The sequence below is a fragment of the Battus philenor genome, unplaced genomic scaffold (genome assembly GCF_028537555.1).
Source record: "Battus philenor isolate CCGP_79_NKW_IND1 unplaced genomic scaffold, ilBatPhil1.0.hap1 SCAF_18, whole genome shotgun sequence".
Classification (NCBI taxonomy): domain Eukaryota; kingdom Metazoa; phylum Arthropoda; class Insecta; order Lepidoptera; family Papilionidae; genus Battus; species Battus philenor.
Window position 1 is genome coordinate 4,188,072 of NW_027181680.1, and position 19,068 is coordinate 4,207,139.

The window sequence follows — 19,068 nt, forward strand, 5'->3', positions numbered from 1 at the left end:
ACACTATATTTATGCAGACTGTCACTTGTTTTTGTCAGTTCATTCGCATGTAATAAATTTTTTTGTGCAACGAGTTGCTAAAAAGTCAAAATTATGGATTAAAGTGAGTTACGTGCGGTGATAAAATATCTCAGTTTGAAAAAAATGTCTACGAAGGAAATTTTTTTGGACATTCAGCAGACATTAGGGGGTGATGCTGTACCCTATACTACGGTTGCGTACTGGGTGGCTGAATTTAAAAGAGGTAGATCAAGCTGTAAAGATGACCCGCGTTCTGGGCGGCCTTCAACCTCCGTTACAGAAGAAAATGTCAAAAAGGTTGAGAATCTGGTTTTGGAAGACAGAAGAATGACTATAAAACATATAGCTGAGATCCTCAAGATAACTTTTGGTAGCGTTCAATCCATTTTAATTGATTCACTGGGGTTCAAAAAAGTGTCTGCAAGATGAATGTTAACCGACGAAAACAAAAAGCGACGTTTGTAAATTTCCAAGCTTAATCTCGAAATATTCCAGCGTAATTCGGATAATTTTTGCCGTCGTCTTGTCACCATGGATGAAACGTGGGTCCACCATTTTGATCCTGAAACTAAAAGACAAAGCATGTCTTGGAAACGACCATCCTCTCCATCCATTAAGAAATTTCGAGTTGCTCCTATCGCTGGCAAAGTTATGGCCTCTGTGTTCTGGGATAGTGAAGGAATCCTTTTTATTGATTACATGCCAAAAGGCCAGACGATTACTGGACCCTATTATGCAAATTTAATCCCGAAAGTGCGTGAAGCGATTAAAGAAAAACGTCGTGGAAAACTGTCGTTGGGCGTGTTGTTCCTTCAAGATAACGCTCCTGCTCATCGATCGTAAGTTGCGCTCCACGCAATCCGCTGTGCTGGCTTCAATCTCCTTGACCACCCACCATATTCTCCGGACTTAGCCCCAAGTGATTTTCACTTATTTCCAAAATTAAAAGAGGAAATTCTTGGAACAAAATTTCACGATAATGACGCGGTTATAGCTGCCGTAGAGGACTATTTCGAGAGTCAAGAAAATAATTTTTTTTTCACAAGGAATAAGGAAGTTAGAAACGCGTTATTCTAAATTATTATTTAAATCTTTGCATTTTTTAATATTGATTCCAAGAATTTTTTGATTCACCCTCGTAGTTCACTGCTGTGTTTTTAGCTTTCGACAACAACTTATCCAATGTTTAACATAGATATATAACCCAATAATAACAATCGATCGTACTGTGGTTCAGTTCTCTCGGTCACTGAACAAAGGAAATGCTAAACACGTATGGAGTGACAAATCAAGACGAGGTCCCTTCTAGAATACCTTTGTGCACAATCATTGTCTGGAATGTCTGCAAGTGTCTAGTCTAGTCCCAATTAATAGAGTGCTTTCAGTGTCTTCTCTGCCAACCTCATCCTGATGAAGATAACCCAACGGGTTAATTGCCTTGGTCCACTACAGATATATAAGGTACAATATAAGGTACTGTACAATTTGTACGTATTTATTGCATGGTTTATAATGAGTGTACTAATATTATTACGAATGTGATACACATTGCTCATGCAACCGCAGGCCGTTAGGGTCAAAAGGTCCACCACCACAAGCCGGTAGACATAGCGAAGGTAGGTACCCCTTTTTAAAGACTGACGACATAATCAAGGCCGCGGGAAATATTATTAAATAAATATAACAAAATAACATTTATTTACCACTAGCGACATCTAGTGTCTTTGTTGTGAACTAACGATGTATGTGTAATCTGTAATAAAAGTAGTTAGTTGATAGCAAACCGTCTATAGCATTTTAATTGGTTATGGGCCTAGCAGTCAAAGAAAATAAAAACATTACGTTTTAGCCGTGGGCAGCGCAAAGCCGGTCAACGTGGTGATGTTTAGGGGAAGTCTATATCTTGAAGTGGGCGTCTATCGAATAATCAAACGAAAGGAAAATAACCAACATAGTCTAGTCGAATCGGCAGTGAACAAGCAACGTATTACGCAGAACAGATAGTCGCTGGAACCGGCGTAATTTTTGTAATCCACCTTGTCAGCGGACATTATAAATATTACATATTAATTTTAAACCAATTTAAAATTAATAAGTGTAATCCAAATCAAGATATTTACTTTTGTAACGAGCTTAGTTTGTGTAAGACCTTTAATTATATTATTTCACCAAGTACTATTATTTATGTGGCTGGAAGCAGCCTGCATCCAGCGCCTTCCGACGATCTTAACAAACTCATATGTCACAAATTAATGCCAAACACAGAGTCTGGCACTAATCGGTGTAACATAACTCCTGAAGATGCCCCGTGGAGGGGTGAAACACGTGTTGAGTAATTTGGCGATGGCGGTTGTGTGATTCGCATTGTTTGCCGCATACGCATTTATCAGCGGGCTGGCGGGCGGTGCACTTCTACCACTACCAACCACCACTACCACGACTACCACTGCATGTGCGGAAGTGGATAGATATTGGTCCTTTTCTTACTTAGGATGGACTTCCGCGAAATATCGCCTGATTCCATTAAATATTAAAGTCATATGTCCTACATGGCGCTTGCCGGTCCGTGATCTCCACTCCAGAGTCTCAAGACCCTGGCAGTCATTTGGTCTGCTAAAAAAAGTAGAGAGACGAACCTCGACTTTAACGTACAGCACTGCGAGAACTGGTAGAAGAAACCCAATCAAGCCTTATATCGAATATTTGGTAAATAAAGAAATTTGGTATTCTATCTATGTAACATTCTACAATAACTACGTGTTTTACTTATATGCGACGACGTTGATTTTGTTGTATTCGAAAATCTTCAATTTTAATGAATTATTTCTTCAATTATAAAACAAACGAAAATAAGTACAATTCAAAAGACGCGAAGAGCGTAAATATCGTCTTGGATTGCATTAACCCGTCCATTTTTGAATTGTACGCCGGGGGTCAGTCACCCTCATCACGGCCCATTGTGAGGGTTACAAAGTGATGTCACAGTCAGTCAAGCACAAGCTCTCAAATTTAATAGAATAAAAAAGTGGCTCTATTCAGAAGACGCGGTTGGCACCGGGCAATTTATCTTCACGCATCGCTCCAAGTGTAATTTTCTCTGACAGCGCACTATTGTGGAATCCCATCTCTTGTGCAATGCTTTAAATAAATCACTAAAGTAATTGAGTTGCCCTTTGGAGGCTCGTTATAGAAGATGGTTTGGGACAAATATGTATATCATTGTAAATTATCCAAAGCAGTCGTGCAGTATTAGCAATTATACTAAGCAAAAGGTTCTTATCATCTCTATTCAGAATAATTTATAATTCCATGCCGTCTCTTATGCGAAAAGAATCTAACAAAGCAGTCCTATTTAAATAAAAGATTCGAGAATTTCATATCTTCAGACTGAATTCATTAAATATATCTACTATTTCCTTTGCTTTCATATTTCATATTTATACGTCAAAAATGTACATTTTTATAAATATATACTCGCTGTTTTACAGAAATAACTGTTCATAAGTTCACAGTATTAAGGTGAACATGTTCTAAGACCTAGTAAACTAATACCTAGAAATAAATTCATAGTATATCACTATATAACCTGCCTAAAGATTTAGGCCTCAAAAGCAAATATATTATTTCTGGACCGACTTCCACACCTTTCCATGCAACTGTAATCTTGGCATATGTGTTCAATTAAAACCAATACTTTAGCACTATAAGCTCCTGAAAATAACGTACACATAATACTACTTTAATGTAGTATTAATTACAGCCCGAGTACTTTATTTTTGAAACATGCCTATGCAAAGTGTAAGACTTGTTGTACACGCACGATATTACGCCATGAAAATCGAGGGTTCATTCGCTATATAGGCACGGTTACTAATGATGCATGAATTACTATAGATGCTTGTTGACATAAACGGTGTCAAAATTATATGATGGCGCCGCTGCGTGTCCTGAGTGCCTATCCCTGGATGGACTTTTCGTCTTAATTTTTGTTTTCTTTATACATAATAAGCAAGGACGATAATTTTTTGTAAGGAGAGGGTGAGCACGTCTGTAGATGAGCTTAGAAAAATGTCAAATGAACTGCACTTGCACTTTATTGCAACCAGTAGCGATGCCGTAAAATTGCCGTAGACAAAAAACTGAAGTTAGCTTCAGAATAGGCCTGAGAGTATAAGGCCTTTTGTCTACTTCTACTAGTATTAGAACATAACAAACAAAACAACATATTTCCGCAATTGTACTATCAAGATTGCCGTATAATGTGTTTAAAGAATCTTTGACATAAAAGAAACTCAAAATAAAGATAAATAAATGTTACAATTCAAATAAGTAGTCGTAATAAGTCAAATAAAAGACATAAATATTATTAATCATAATTTAATGATAAACTGAAACAACAATGGCAATTGAGTTAATGAAATTAAAAAAAATGTCATTATACAATATAAACAATATCTTTTGAAGATATTTATTTTACAATTACTATCTAAATAATAAACTAAATCGACAGTAGAATATTTACAATTTTCACTTAAATAATTAAGAAATTTCGTCATTTTTTTTTCAATTTATAATACTATGGCACGTATATAATTACTTTCATTATTGCAATAAAATTCAATGTAATTTCAATCGATTTGAGCACACCAATGCGAAGGAAATATCTTAAAAATTTATAATAATTAATATTTACATATTAAAAAAATTTAAGCTAAAAAAAATTAAAATAGTAAAGTTATTTATATAAATAGCAATTTAAAGCATTTATAATACAGGGAAATCTATTAACGTTCGTTATTTACATAAACATAAAAAAATAAAGAACATATTTTTAAATTTAGAACCATCTAATTTTTAATATAATTTTGTTTTGTATTTTTCGCACGTAGAAAAGGCAAGACCATACCGAAGAACCCATGATAGTAGCAACTCTTAAAGCTCTGTTATTAGGAACCTATCCTTAGTTACAAAGTTTACAGGCAGCGAATATATGCAAAATACTTTCAAAGAGTACCTGATTAATGTTAAAAACAGAAATCGAACATTCATCAGCACCTAAACTTTAAGTGTTAGCTTAATATGGATAGCACTTTTGTATCAAAAAACTTATCATTGATATCTAATGGATTCAGGCGTTACTTTGCGGAATTCCATCCTAAGTAAGAAAAGGACTAATATATAGCTACTTCCGCTATGAAGTGCACCGCCCACCAGCCCGCTGATAAATGCGCATGTGGCAAACAATGCGAATTACACAACTACCACCGTTAAATCACTCGACACGTATTTCATCCCTCCACAGGGCATCCTCAAGAGTATTGTTACACCGATTAGTGCGACTCAACTCGGTACTCGGTGTTTGGCATACATGACATAACGGAAGTAGCTATATATTAGTACTTTTCTTCCTTAGGATAGACTTCTGCAAAGTAACGCCTGAATCCATTAGATTCATTCATTTGTATAATAATCCAAGCAGGATCATGTACAGTGATCTCATTATGTATTTGGATACGTACGAATATCAGAAAATCACAATTTAATAGAAATTAGAACTAGATTGAGCTTCCCTAGTATGGCAACCTTCAACTTAAAGCTACTAGCCTTCTGAACGCGACCTTTATTACGATTCCGGAATGTAAACATTTATATATTGATTCCGAAATCCCGGTAGGTATTTTATAAACAAATATTAACAATAATGTGCTAAAAACTGTCTCAGTGTCCTATTTACGGTTATTTAATTATACCTCCACACTTTCACAGTCAATAAATTATTTTAGCAAAGTTGACATCTGATTGTTCGATTTCTGATTTTAAACCTATGGAGTAAGAAGTGGACGTGTAATATTATTTGAAATAATTCCAATATGACGTATAGTACAAACGAAATGTAAGGATCATATTCTTAAACCTCTATCTTTGATAAACATGTCCTAAATATAAATCTTTTCCACAGTAATATAGCACCATGCGTATTTATTGCTTTCATTAATAATTATATTCTCACTACGCATACCAAATTATATTACACAATTTCTACATTAATTCTTAAAATCTTCACCTTCCAAAAAAATGAGACAAATATTATCTAAAATACAATTTGATTTAGTCGTATAATTATTTAAATTTCAAACTTTATATAATTGTATTTATTGCAATAAAAATATTTTAAATACAATTGCGTAATTTTTATTGTTTCGTAAATGTGATATTAAAAAATTACTCTTCTATATTTAAATTGTTCATTTATCTATCTGTATCAAATCATTCCCTGTTTCCCTTGGTCACACTATAACTTGATAACGAATTTACCAATTTGATTCGTTTTTCTTATACAAGGTGTATTTTTCATTCAACTTTGTAGGTGATTTGAATAGTCGTCGTGCTTGTGACATTAAACTTCCAATTCATGTTTTTTGGATGACCCGCTGTGTCGCTCGTTAAAAAAAGAAATAATGCTAAAAACAATACGTTTTTGAAATAACCGTTTTTTCAATACGGTTCGCACAGATTATTCGTAGCTAAAACATGAAACATATTTTAAACAGTCATTAATGTCTCCGTCATTCGACAAATTATTACGCTTTTATATTATATTAAATTCAACCAAAAAATTAATTTCAGTCACGTCAAAAACACAAGCTTTATTTTTAAAATTCTTTCAACTAAAATACTTTGCTAACGTTGTTAACCTTTCTACTTAGTTGATTAATTCGCTATTAATTCAAATTGTGAAAATTTTATTAAAATGATATTTGACACTTGAAACAAATATTAATTAAATAATTAATTAAATTGTAATAATTGTAGTGTTAAATCGACGATATTCCAAATTTTTGACTATTGTGACTAAATATTATTGAAAATTATGACTTTTAGCCAGCCAAAGGACTCCTATATTTGGTCTAATAAGAACTGTCAAATAAGAAATTGGACGTATCCCTTATACTCCTGTTCTACTGTCTTTTCTTTTTGCTTGCACATTTTATAGTAGCACACTAACGACATCACCTACTAGTGCATCGTAAGAGGCTTTAAGAACTCTAACTCACATTTTATGCCTATATAAGATCCTGATAAATAGTTATGTAAACGGTGAACAATCGAAGACTTGTTTTCGTCTCACCTGTATTCGCACTGTTGGGTTCAGGTCTTAAATCGGACATAATATACCACGTGCATTTAATTTGATTTTCATTATACAGGTAATTTAATTTCCTTCCGATATATTCCGTCATTTATTAGCATTGCGGTAAATTACTGAATCCACTTACATTCTTAAATCTCAGTACTTTTTCACTGCATTAACATTACTGATGACTTTGCTTGCTAGACCTTTTTTGAGTGACCAACCGTCCAATAAAAAAACATTACATATATATGCTCATAAATTAACAAAAATGAGTCGGCAAATTTTGTAAATCATCTATTTTTTAAACTTTTTCATTGAGAAATGTTCAAGCGACAAACAGGAAAAAATACGAATAATGCAATAAAAACAACAATTTTCTACTTGTTAACAAACCACAGAGTAAATTAAAACGTCAGTTCCTAGCTGTCAACGATGTCAATCGTAACATAAAAGGCGTGTTAGGTTAAAAGCAAGATGTACCAAAATATACCGTGTACCGTTTTAATTAAAATTTAAAACATTAACACAAAAGAGTGAGTAATGTATCGGAGTCTATATCAGTTTATAAGAAGTGACATAATTCTTTTTTTAACTAATTATGCCATATTTATCCTACATTAATTGGAGCAAACTTTATTGAAAAAACATATTTTTTAATCCTGTTTAAATTGGTTTATATATAATATAGCCACTTCAATTGCTATGTTATGTAGTAAACACGTTATTGAACCGCATAAAATAAAATCGCGACACCTCTCTGTTTCGATTCGAGTAAAAATACAAAATAAATTCAAAATTTTAAAACCAGACTTCTTGACAATTTTTATATTGTTTACAAAACCAAATTGGTGATTATCACTTGACTATATACGTAAAGCAATACACTAGTGCTATTGGAATTGGAACAGCCTTTGGTTACGTATAAAAGTCCTTCGTAAACATGGTTCTATATTCAATCAACAAAATCCAGGATTCGTATGCTCTATGACGCATCTCTTACAGTACTTCTTCACAGCTCGATATCCGCGAAGTGTTACCGGCGTGTCTTGTATGTTAAGCTGGGTTAAACCTCTGCAGTAATAAGCCACCGCCTCCAAGCCGTCGTCGCCTATCAGCTCACAGCCGCGGAGAGCCAGTTTCTTTAGATTCGGACAGCATCGTGCTAGAATCTGTAAAATGAAGGTTATTTTTTTATTATATGAGATTTAGTTATTTTAAAGTCTAAAGATATAACTCAATTGACATTCAAAGTTACTAGACAGTCTACACTTCTATATTTAATACTCTGTTACAATAATAACACTACTACATTTGAACTTACATATGTTATCGACAATAGATAATCCGAGAAACACAGCTGACGTTACAATTCAAGCAAAGAGAGAATGAAGAAACAATGACAGACGACAGACTTCTTATAACGACTAAAATGCTACAAGACTATGACTCATTTGCATTTGATTCAAAACCATATCATTTAATTCCCACAAGTAAAAAACCCATGTAAGTTTATCAATACAAGCATTCCGTAATAGCGTTCCGTATGAAACAATCAAGCAGTTTTACATAATCCATTTATTCTGTTCCTAAAATACAAATAAAAATAATATCGATAATAAACATGTGCTGCGGTATCATAAATAAAGTTAGGGCTGAAGGTGAGGTCCCCGCGGGGAAACCCGCGAACTTAGTTAATATTAAGAGGTCTAAAATATACTTCAATGCTCTGCCATTAAGTCGCTATAAATGTCAAAAAGCTAACAATCCTAATCTATACTAATAATAACAATAGGTAAAAAAATTATTGTCATAATTTAGCATTAACAATGTTAATATTTTTAATTCTGTACATTTATACTTCTTATTGTGTGTATTCTTTTTTGCGCTATCGATATTTACAGCATAAATAGATTTTAATGTTAAAAAATGGGAGATAAAGTTAACCTATATAGCTATTTGTGTTTTATAAGGATTTCACAGTTTTATTCGTATTATAGAATTAGATACACGTGCAGACGAGTGCCTTGAGTTAACAAAATCAACGTGCAATAAACGAGGGTGCAGCTGAGAGCAGTCTTGTCCTTTTGACTCGTACGATGTTATTGAATTATTTAATTTATTTCAGTTCATCGTTCAAAGTCGAGATATACATAATTAATTTGACTACCCTATTTAAGATCTGGCATTTGATTTGGCACGACAATAACATATGCTTTAATAACAAAACGAATTTTAATATTTATAATTTAAACAGTGATTGCTTATGTTTGCTCTCAATTTATGTATGGTATACCCTAACTGAAATCGGTGGATGCAGAATTATAAATAAATTAATAATTATGTAGTAAGACAAAGTATTTTCAAAACTATATTTTAAAATTAATTGTAGTTTACTATCTGTTCCTGTAGACTCTTGGTAGGGAGTTCTATTTTATCAAATCGCATAATTCTCCTAAAGTTCCATACGTCTATGACCGAATTTTGAAATTAATAAGAGATGTCAGACATCCAATATTAATGAAGAATTTTTGAATTTCATAAACACAATATATATATATATATATATATATATATATACGTATAACGCTAAACAATAACACCTGTACGTATACCTTCTTAATAAATAAAGTATTTACCTGTAAACCTGCTTCGGAGACATCAGTAGCTCCTAGGTCTAGGGCCCTGAGTCGTGAACAACCTCTAGCGATGGCCTCCACCCCGTCGTCTCCCACTGCCCCACATCCTCTAGCGTTCAGGTATCTCAGCTTATAGCACCGCCGGGTTAATGTTCGAATACCGGAGTCTGAAACCTTGACATTAATTATTAATTATTAACTTGTGGGCATTTTTGAAAGGATTAACAGCAAACTACAACTTTTGCTTTACTTTAACTACATACAATGGCACACTAGACAATAAGCTAGCGAAAAGAGAACAACCGTTTTGCTCGTCATACGAAGCGCCTTCAAGAACACCGCCGCAATAGGAAACCACGTAAATGTAATGTGGGTGAATGTTATATGTCGAATGTATGCGGTATGATAAAAAGTATGAAGAATGAAAGAGGGAACAAAGAGAGAAACTGTGAAGGATAAGAGAGGGAAGGTGAAAGTAGGGTGTATATCCCGTAAATAAGATTGCAGAGAGAGTATTTTAAAAAAAACAAGACACCACGCTGCCAAACTTCGCTACAACATGCCATTCATAAGCAACGCGACGATCGGAACCCTTTTATTATATTATTTCTCAATGCTATGTAATTTTGTCAATACAAGCAAACCGTAAAAGTATTTCTTATGGAACGGGTTTACTTCATACAACAGTGCTTCATTTTTTTTATTTCTCAATTAGGATAGATAATCTTTCTCCTAAGCCAGTATGTAATGCCTTTGAATTGTTACGAAATAAATTTCAATAAGTTTAAAAAAATGTATCTAAAAAAGCTCGTAAAAAATTATGATAATGAAAAGGACTCTCAAATGATAAGAAACCTTGATGATAAAGATATTCATAAAAATGATCGCGAAAAAGTAACAGGCTGAATTTTTCAAATATAAGTTTTTGGACAGCTGGGTGCAATTCTATAAATATCAAGATCCAATACTCACAAATAAAAAAAACTTGTTTTATTTAAAAACCTATCGAGGCACTAAATAATTCTTTTTTAGAATTATATATCGAAGACGTTTTTTGTCATATTATCATATCATATATCATAGGTCATAATTCAGTTGGACAAATATTTTTATAGCCTCCTGATCGGGAATCGATTTACAGTTGATTCAATAATGGTCCTCGCTCGATCCGTCCTTCGTTAATACAAAAATCTTACAAACATAAGTAAAAATCCTAACGTGTGCAATTAAAATTGTAACGTGGATAGAAACGTTCCAGATTTAAATGGATTATATATAAATGGAAGGCTCATTAAAAGTTTTAACATTTACCTGTGAACATTTGGCAACGGAGAGGTACCGCAACGCGGGACCTAGTTTAGCCAGCTCGTACAGTCCGAAGTCCGTGACGCCCGTACAGTCGGACACGCTCAACTCTTTCAACAAGCAGTAAGAAGGTATCCATCTCACGCCCGCGTCTGAAAATTAAAAAAAAAAACATTTTATTATTATATTTAATAATATTGTATTAAGTAGAATTGTCTGAATTTTGAACAGATCTATACAGGGTTAATAGGTAGCACATGTAAAAGCCTTATAAGGGTGACTTTGTCATCAAATATCTTTAAATATTATTAATCGTTTTCTAATTCACTCTATATAAAGTGATCCATCGTATATGTACGCTTATTATTGTTATTACGCTTTTTAGTAAATTAATTACGTTATATCATTTCCGGAACCATTTATTTTTAAATTGAGTGTAGTTTAAATTAACTGACAGGAAATGAGCTATACATTCACCCCTTTAAAGCTATAATATATAAAATCATACTGTATAAATGAAAATGACATCCAATTGTATTGCTTATCGCAATACTCAAGATGGGCTTCGCCAATAGGTGTTTTTTATTATTTTGATAACTCACGAAGAAGGTTCTCATGCAGAGAAAAGATGGAAAAATAGCGACGGTAATAGGGGTCCTTACGTAACCTACGATGAAAGAGTAAATTAAAATAAACAAAATTTGGAACTAAAAAGTGGTCTTAGAATAAGACCGAACAAAAATATCGCATACCTTTAAGAATTAAAATGAAAATATAATCAAATTACTATGATAGTGCAGTGTGCTAAATAGATAAAGGTTTTTATAAATAAATAATGGATTTTTTAATAATTTACCAATAACTTTTGACAGAATAAAGTCTACCGCAATAGATAATGATATCATAAATATACTAAAATTTAAAAGCGATCTCATATAAATTTTAAGTGAACAATTCGAATACAATGATAATAGAATAATGTAATCATTCCTAGTTAACATGTAAATGATTTTTAATCAATGTGTCTTACTATTTTATAAATAATGTCATTCCAATTTTAAAAGTTTTTACCAACTTTTTTATTTTAATTATATTACATAACGCCGCACCAAATAGGTTAGAAGATTTTCAAGATCAATAGAAAATAATTTAATTTTCAAAACGAACTTGTTACGACAAGATTTTCATACATAGAATTAAAGTTTTAAATAAGTGAACACATAGCTCATTTGACAGCAAAAAGCTGTAAAGTTTTTATTCCCATTTTTAATCACCCATATAAAGTTACCACCCTGAAATATATTTTTTTCTATTGGAATATCACTTGTGGTAATACAATATCTGCAAAGATAGATAGTAAATAATTATTAATTTTAATATATTGAAATCAGAATTTGAAAAACGAGATTTGCTTTTTCCATCATTACGTCATTTATTGTTTCTAAAACTTTTTAATTTTTGTACAATGTGTACCATACATTAATTTACAATAGATGAGCTATTGATTAATCCTTTCAAATCTTTTATACCTTTAACAAATCACTGTGTAGAATAAATAAAAGAAAAGGTTTTATAAATCGATTCCCGCGAAAGGAATTCCTTCCATAGAAGTCCAGAACAAAGTAGTTCGAAACATTCATCTGCAAATAACATTATGATTGCATATTCCAATAAAAAGTGAAAACAGGCCACCGGCGAACGCATTCAGCTCAAAGCGTTACTCCGCCGCGAGAATTGCCACAAGGATAATCTAATAAAGTTGTTGCAATATTAAGGCGAGGCAATCACTGAGCGGTGTCAGCAATACGCGGTAATGACGGGTTCATATTGATATTTAATGGTGAAATTACTAAGAACGGACCCGCTCGTCGGCGGGATGCAAATATAATAACTGTGATTTATTAACTGACACTGGGCATTACAGCTGATGATTTATGGCACCGTGAACTTTACACGACGACGTGATATTTCTGTCCATCGGACATCTAAAAGGTGTTGACTAGACCTATAGCGGATTCACAAATAATACACTGGTAACAATTTCGTGTTGCTCAAACTTTTGGATCACACAACGCTGTACAACAACGCGTTTGTCAATAAATATCTTTTTTGCAAGGAATACAAAACAAGCCCAGGACAAATCTTATTTATATTTTCCAACCATATTTTCTAAAAAGCGAATATAGTTATCAACATTTCAACTATAAGACGTCCACTACTAAACATGAGTCTTATCCAAAGATTTTCAGTAGAACTGATTAGAAGAAGCCTAAATCCATCATATTCCAATGACCGTAACAAAAGCCCTTGGTCCTCCTTGTGCACGGACTTCCTATGTCTTCAGAACCTTAAAGCCAGAGTAGTAATTTATATGTGTAAAGCCTGTTCACTCCCATTTCAACTTGCTAATCTTCAAGACTACTTCAGTCCCTTTCGGTCATGTACAAATCTCCTTATTCCTAATTCAAACTTATAGAGAAGTCCAAAGGGTAACCCTCTCGTCAGTTTATTGAGCGACTGCCACCTTGCCAACAAAGCTACTTAGTAGCTCCGGTAGCCATTTCTTCTACGCGTGGTTACTTCCATTCGAATACGGATAGCATAATACAAAAGTAAAACTTACCCGTGACTAGAGAACACCGTCGAAGGTAGAGGTACTGTAACGATGGGCATGTGTGTAGCAAGGCACACAAGCCGGCGTCGGTGACGGAGCCGCAGTCTGTCAGGTCGATGTACTCCAGCGGTGGTCTCCGAGTCGCCAGTCGACCCTCGAGCCATGCCCACTCCGGCCAATCCACGCTCGGGCAACCTGTCATGTAAACGTTTAAATTTTTGACCTTATAACTTTCGACTGTCCTAAATGGTGACCGACGATCTTATTAATGTCATTAGAACACGCTGGTTACAGACCAACGAACCTATTAGAAATTTATGGGCAAGGCCTGTGTCCAACAGTACACGTCCTGTAGATAAAAAGATGGTAATGAACTTTCATTACATACTGAAAAGTTTTTATTGTAAATACTAGAAAGTCCACTTTGTCGACCTTATTAAGTTTATCAAATGACACTGGTTGAATGCTGCATCCAGAAATTCTTATAACAAATTTATTAAAGTGGTCTATGTCCAGCATTGGACGTTCTATATCTTCGACCACAACAGGCGCCAAAAAAACAATTCACTCAAAAAACGTCATAAGGTAGAATCTTTACAACTTCTCGTGTAGATTAAGAAATGCGCAATTCTTCTTACACACCTGACCAGAAATTAATAATTTATCTACGATTCAGAATGTAGTTTTAAAATGATATATTAAGTTATTAGTCTGTAAAGTTTTTCTTGTAATTATAAGATAAAATAAAACATCTGATTAGTATAGTAATAAAAAGCTAAATAGTTTCAAAGCTATTGTATATTATTACAAAAAATAGCTTTCCGTATTCGGTTGCAAACTTCATAAATGCGAGTTGGTTCGATAAATTTATGTTCATACCAAAAATGGAATAGACCGGCTACAACGGTATCTAAACCATAACGAACTAAATATATTGAGATTGCCAACTTCTTAAACGATACCCGATTGTTTGAACCAATATTTGCACGAGTGTTGCCATATTTGGCCAATGAAACGATTAATAATTAATGAACGTGAAAGGTTACTATATCTTACTAAGCACACTCTTTAATAAAGGATCTAAGGTTTGAAAATATTGTGCGCACATTTTTAAATTAGTTACTAGTGGTATTAACGTTCATGTAAAATGGAATTGAGGTTTTCATATTTAAAAAAAATAGTACAATTATCGTTTTTCTATTGCTTCATTTCATGTGATTTAATTTGATATGATTCTTTTTAATTTCGGACTGAACTTCGACATACAGTACAAATAAAAGCATATAAGTATTTATTGGGCTGTAACAGTAATATTTATTTGATTGTCAATGATAACAAAGAATAATTTGTAATTCAAATAAAGAATACAATGGTCTAATTTATCAGTATGTAGCCGTAAATACAATGGTATATTTATTTATGTACTATGCATTAAAGCTTATAAATAAAATCGTAAATAGTATGAAAATTTTCATGCAGTATTTAAGAGATGACTCATGTAACCAAGCAACCGCAGATCGTGGGACATTCCCAGAGATAATGAATGATTAAAATGTTAGTTTCCGAGGATGTCGTTAGCCATTATTTTTGTTCGCTTAGCTTCTTTTATCATTCTATTCTTTTTTATTTTATATGCAGACTATACCTCTGTTTTTATATTAAAGTCGTCTAAAATGATTTAAGGCTTTCTGCCCAACTACACAGTTAGCAAATCTAGTCTATGTAAATACATAAACCTGTATAATCCTATTGGAACCAGGGAACAATAAACTATATGACGTAAAGAAAAAGCTCCATCTGATATTTTCCTTTCCATATTCCATATTATTAAAATAATAATAAAAAATTACCGGTTAGATCGATATGCCTCAGATCGACGAGGTCCGTCACTATCGGCGCGAGTGATCTTGAGTCCATGCTGTTAGATCCCGTAACCGCCAAATGTGTGAGGTTCCGAAACGTCGCAGCTAGTAACTGGGCTCCGGCAACTGTCACCTTGAAACAAGAATTTTTACTTTTAATTTTCCAACTAACTTAGCTAAAATTCTACGAATTCTGACGAAACCTTGTCCAATATTTTACATGGTTAACCGAATAAAAATATTGTGTCATTTTTTTATTATTCATGAGATTTAGGCCATGAGGTTCTGGAGTGGAGACCACAAACGGACCAGAGTAGAGAAGAACTTCCGCCCATAAGGTGAACAAACGACTTTTATACGCTAACAAGCGATTCTATTTGAAATCTTTCGGGGAGGACTATATCCAGCAGTAGATGTCCTGCAGCTGAAATTGTAATGATAATAACAAAGGATTCAATAATTATCATAATATCAATTCCATTAAAAGTTATAAAACTTTTTGGTGTGGTGTCATCTAAATAATTAGAAGAAAAAAAAGAGTAACTTTTGAATGTGGAATGACATATTGTGAAAAATAAACAAGTAAGTACAATATAAAAAGGCTTACATTAAAAATTTTATACTGCATTAATCAAGCGCTTTTTTCCTTTGTTTTTTTTATTAAAAAAGATCTTTAACAAACGTTAACAATCTGTATTTCCTATTTATCATTTATTAATACCAATATATTCTCTCTTGACTGGACTTATTTGCGGTGTAGACCTTTTATAGAAATTTGTTGTTATTGTTAAAAATAAGAGTTTTATAGCAATAACAAGAACAATAGAAAACAATGGAAAAACTTTGTTTTAAGTGTAGGAGAAGCATCAGTGAAGTTTATAAACCTGCGATGGCCAATCGACATTCGTACGCTCGCCAAAATGATATAAGTAACATAATTTTGACTATTACAACAAACTTCAAATACCAGACAGTTTCGGAGAATCTTCTTATATTATATTTAAAACGTAACAGTGTATTGAGAGATCTGAAGACTGACGGTTTACGCAAATATCTTTGTGACATCAATGCGTCGTTATTTATGCCGACTAACAAAACTAAAAAATACTCATCATTATTACAAACGTAAGAAGTTTACTGTTATATACTTTGTTAAACCTCCCTTGTAGATTTCTAATAAAAACCAGTCGGAAGCGATCTGTTTTCAACGGCATTCGAAAGAAAGTTCAGTTCAGTTGCAGTATAGAAAGTTCCACCTTGTGAACGGTGAACGTTCTATGTTGCACTTGTTGGTGTTTGGTCTCCACTCTAGAAACTTAAAGTTCCACTGTTGCTTCATCTTGCAAATCTACTGTGCTTAACAAATATTCATCTGCCTTTAATAATTACTTTTTGACAATCGTCAATTTACAACATTAAGTGGTTTTATAACTTAAAACGTTATTAATATAAATAAATATGTTTGTTGTGTGTGTATAAGTGTGAAAGCGCGGGTGTGTGATTGATTAAGAAATACACTGATACTTAATATAATTTTATGTGTTCATTAAAGTTGAATTAATTTTATAACTCTATAAGATCACCATAGCGGTACTACATACGCAATAGTAATATTACTGTAAATACAATTGCATAGCTTTATGGTATACGTACTGACGTTTTTTTTTAAATAATCGTCACCAAAACTAATAAATAAAATATCAATTACAGTAAATCTTTTGCTCATTGATCGATACGTGATGAAATTACCGACGCAATGTTTTATATGAATCCAGTTACACGTTATCGGTACTTATCAATCTTATCCATGACTGCGGACGGTTTGAGAATATATTAAAACAACTTTTTTTATTTTTCATTGAATAACTAGAACGTTTAATTCATCACAATAGATTTAAGTATATACCACATGTTCCATACATCAGTGTCAAGCCGAATTCGGATGACAGGGTACGTAGGTAAATTTCTAATTAGTGTTACAAAAGGAGGCTATCGGTCGAAAGAGAAAAAACATCGCAACTCCTCATCCGCAGCCCAAGATCTAAACTTCGAGAAAGGTTATACCTCTCCCTCCTTACACCCCCGTAACAAAGCATTGGTGGCGGATCCAAGATAATGTTTCGCGCGTCTGGCCATTCCGCGGAAGTTTGCGAACTAATTGTCGTTGCTTTAAGATATTGGCGGGCTGGGCTGCAGCTCTATCCCAATACGTTGAGGTACTAAGCCAGTTGTGGTTAAAGTACTGTAAGGTGTCACAGAAAATTCGGCTTAGCCCTTTGGTTGTCCTCGCAATGGAAAGGTAACCAATGTATGATTTTACCACGTGACAATAAAGGGAAGTAAAAAATTAGGGAAAGAAAAATTGTGTCAAGACCTCTTTTTCAATAAGTCTATTAGATCTAAATAAAAATTAATAATTTAAATAAAGTTATGAGAAGACTGTTGACGTTGACGTATTCACGGTTACATAAAATTAACAAGTAAAAATTTGTAAGTATAAGAAATAACATGTGCTTAAAATTACTAACAAATTCCAATTTCTATTCAATTTTCAAATATTCGTATATCATCATCATTACTGCTATACCATGCTATACCATTGATATCCAATTGTGATTGGAAGCGGTCTGCATCCTGAGTCTTCCGACCTGAACAAGGTTGTTTGTGACCTTCAAAAAATTTGTACTACGCTGTGCTATGAATTCCATCTCCAATTTACGTAATTATACTTGAGGTCTTTCCTTAAAGGTCCCGGGGTCCATAAGTGCTGCGCGCTAAATAGTCTAGCCACTGCCTCTTCGATTAGTCAATACTAAGCTACATCGGATACTTTATTTCGTCGACAGATGTTAACAATCCTGACTCGTTTTATTCCTTGTCGTTCCAGACACAGTTTTTTTACATTTAAAATGGCATACTTTTGAATAAATTAATGAATAAATAATGTATTCTCTCATTAAGACATTTAACATAAATAGATATAATTTTTTAAAATTTATTTAAAGTAATGCTCCGATTGAAGGTAGCAATGTAGAAAAAAACCTGTGTTAAAATGCAAGGATTCTTGAAATTCTTCATTAACTGCAATAGATACTTATCGTCAGAGAGTACAAAAATATCGCATACATGCGATTTCTATTGATAACCATTCAACGACATAACAAATCATATATTTTAAACCAATGACAGGTTAATAAATTCCTGGTACAGTAGCGTACAATCACATATTAAGGACGAATTACGAATGAGAGATATTCACGTATGGTTCATAATATCGACTTTTTTAAGTAACAGGTTTTTATATACAGGACGATTGTTTATATGTATAAAAGTTTTAAAAGTGTGAATATGTAGCGCATTTCCTGTCAATTACTATATAATATACCCTTACCAAAAAGTTTACAGAAATATTAAATAACGTAAGGCTAATAATATACTAATAAATATGTGGCGTGCATATCGCGCGCCACTCAAACACCAAGCTCTTACCCACGT

General features: G+C 33.2%; 1 protein-coding gene across 1 annotated transcript in view; it reads right to left on the reverse strand.

Moving 5' to 3' along the window:
• Positions 1–7,927: 7,927 nt before the first annotated feature.
• Fbxl7 (F-box and leucine-rich repeat protein 7) overlaps positions 7,928–19,068 on the reverse strand; it is a 70,856-nt gene continuing 59,715 nt past the window's right edge. The window contains exons 4-8 of the mRNA XM_068763648.1: positions 15,562–15,706; positions 13,721–13,906; positions 11,104–11,249; positions 9,793–9,966; positions 7,928–8,325 (exon numbers count right to left, since the gene is read on the reverse strand). Coding sequence (XP_068619749.1) covers positions 8,113–8,325; positions 9,793–9,966; positions 11,104–11,249; positions 13,721–13,906; positions 15,562–15,706 — 864 coding nt within the window. The 3' untranslated portion in view covers positions 7,928–8,112. The remainder of the gene's footprint in view (positions 8,326–9,792; positions 9,967–11,103; positions 11,250–13,720; positions 13,907–15,561; positions 15,707–19,068) is intronic.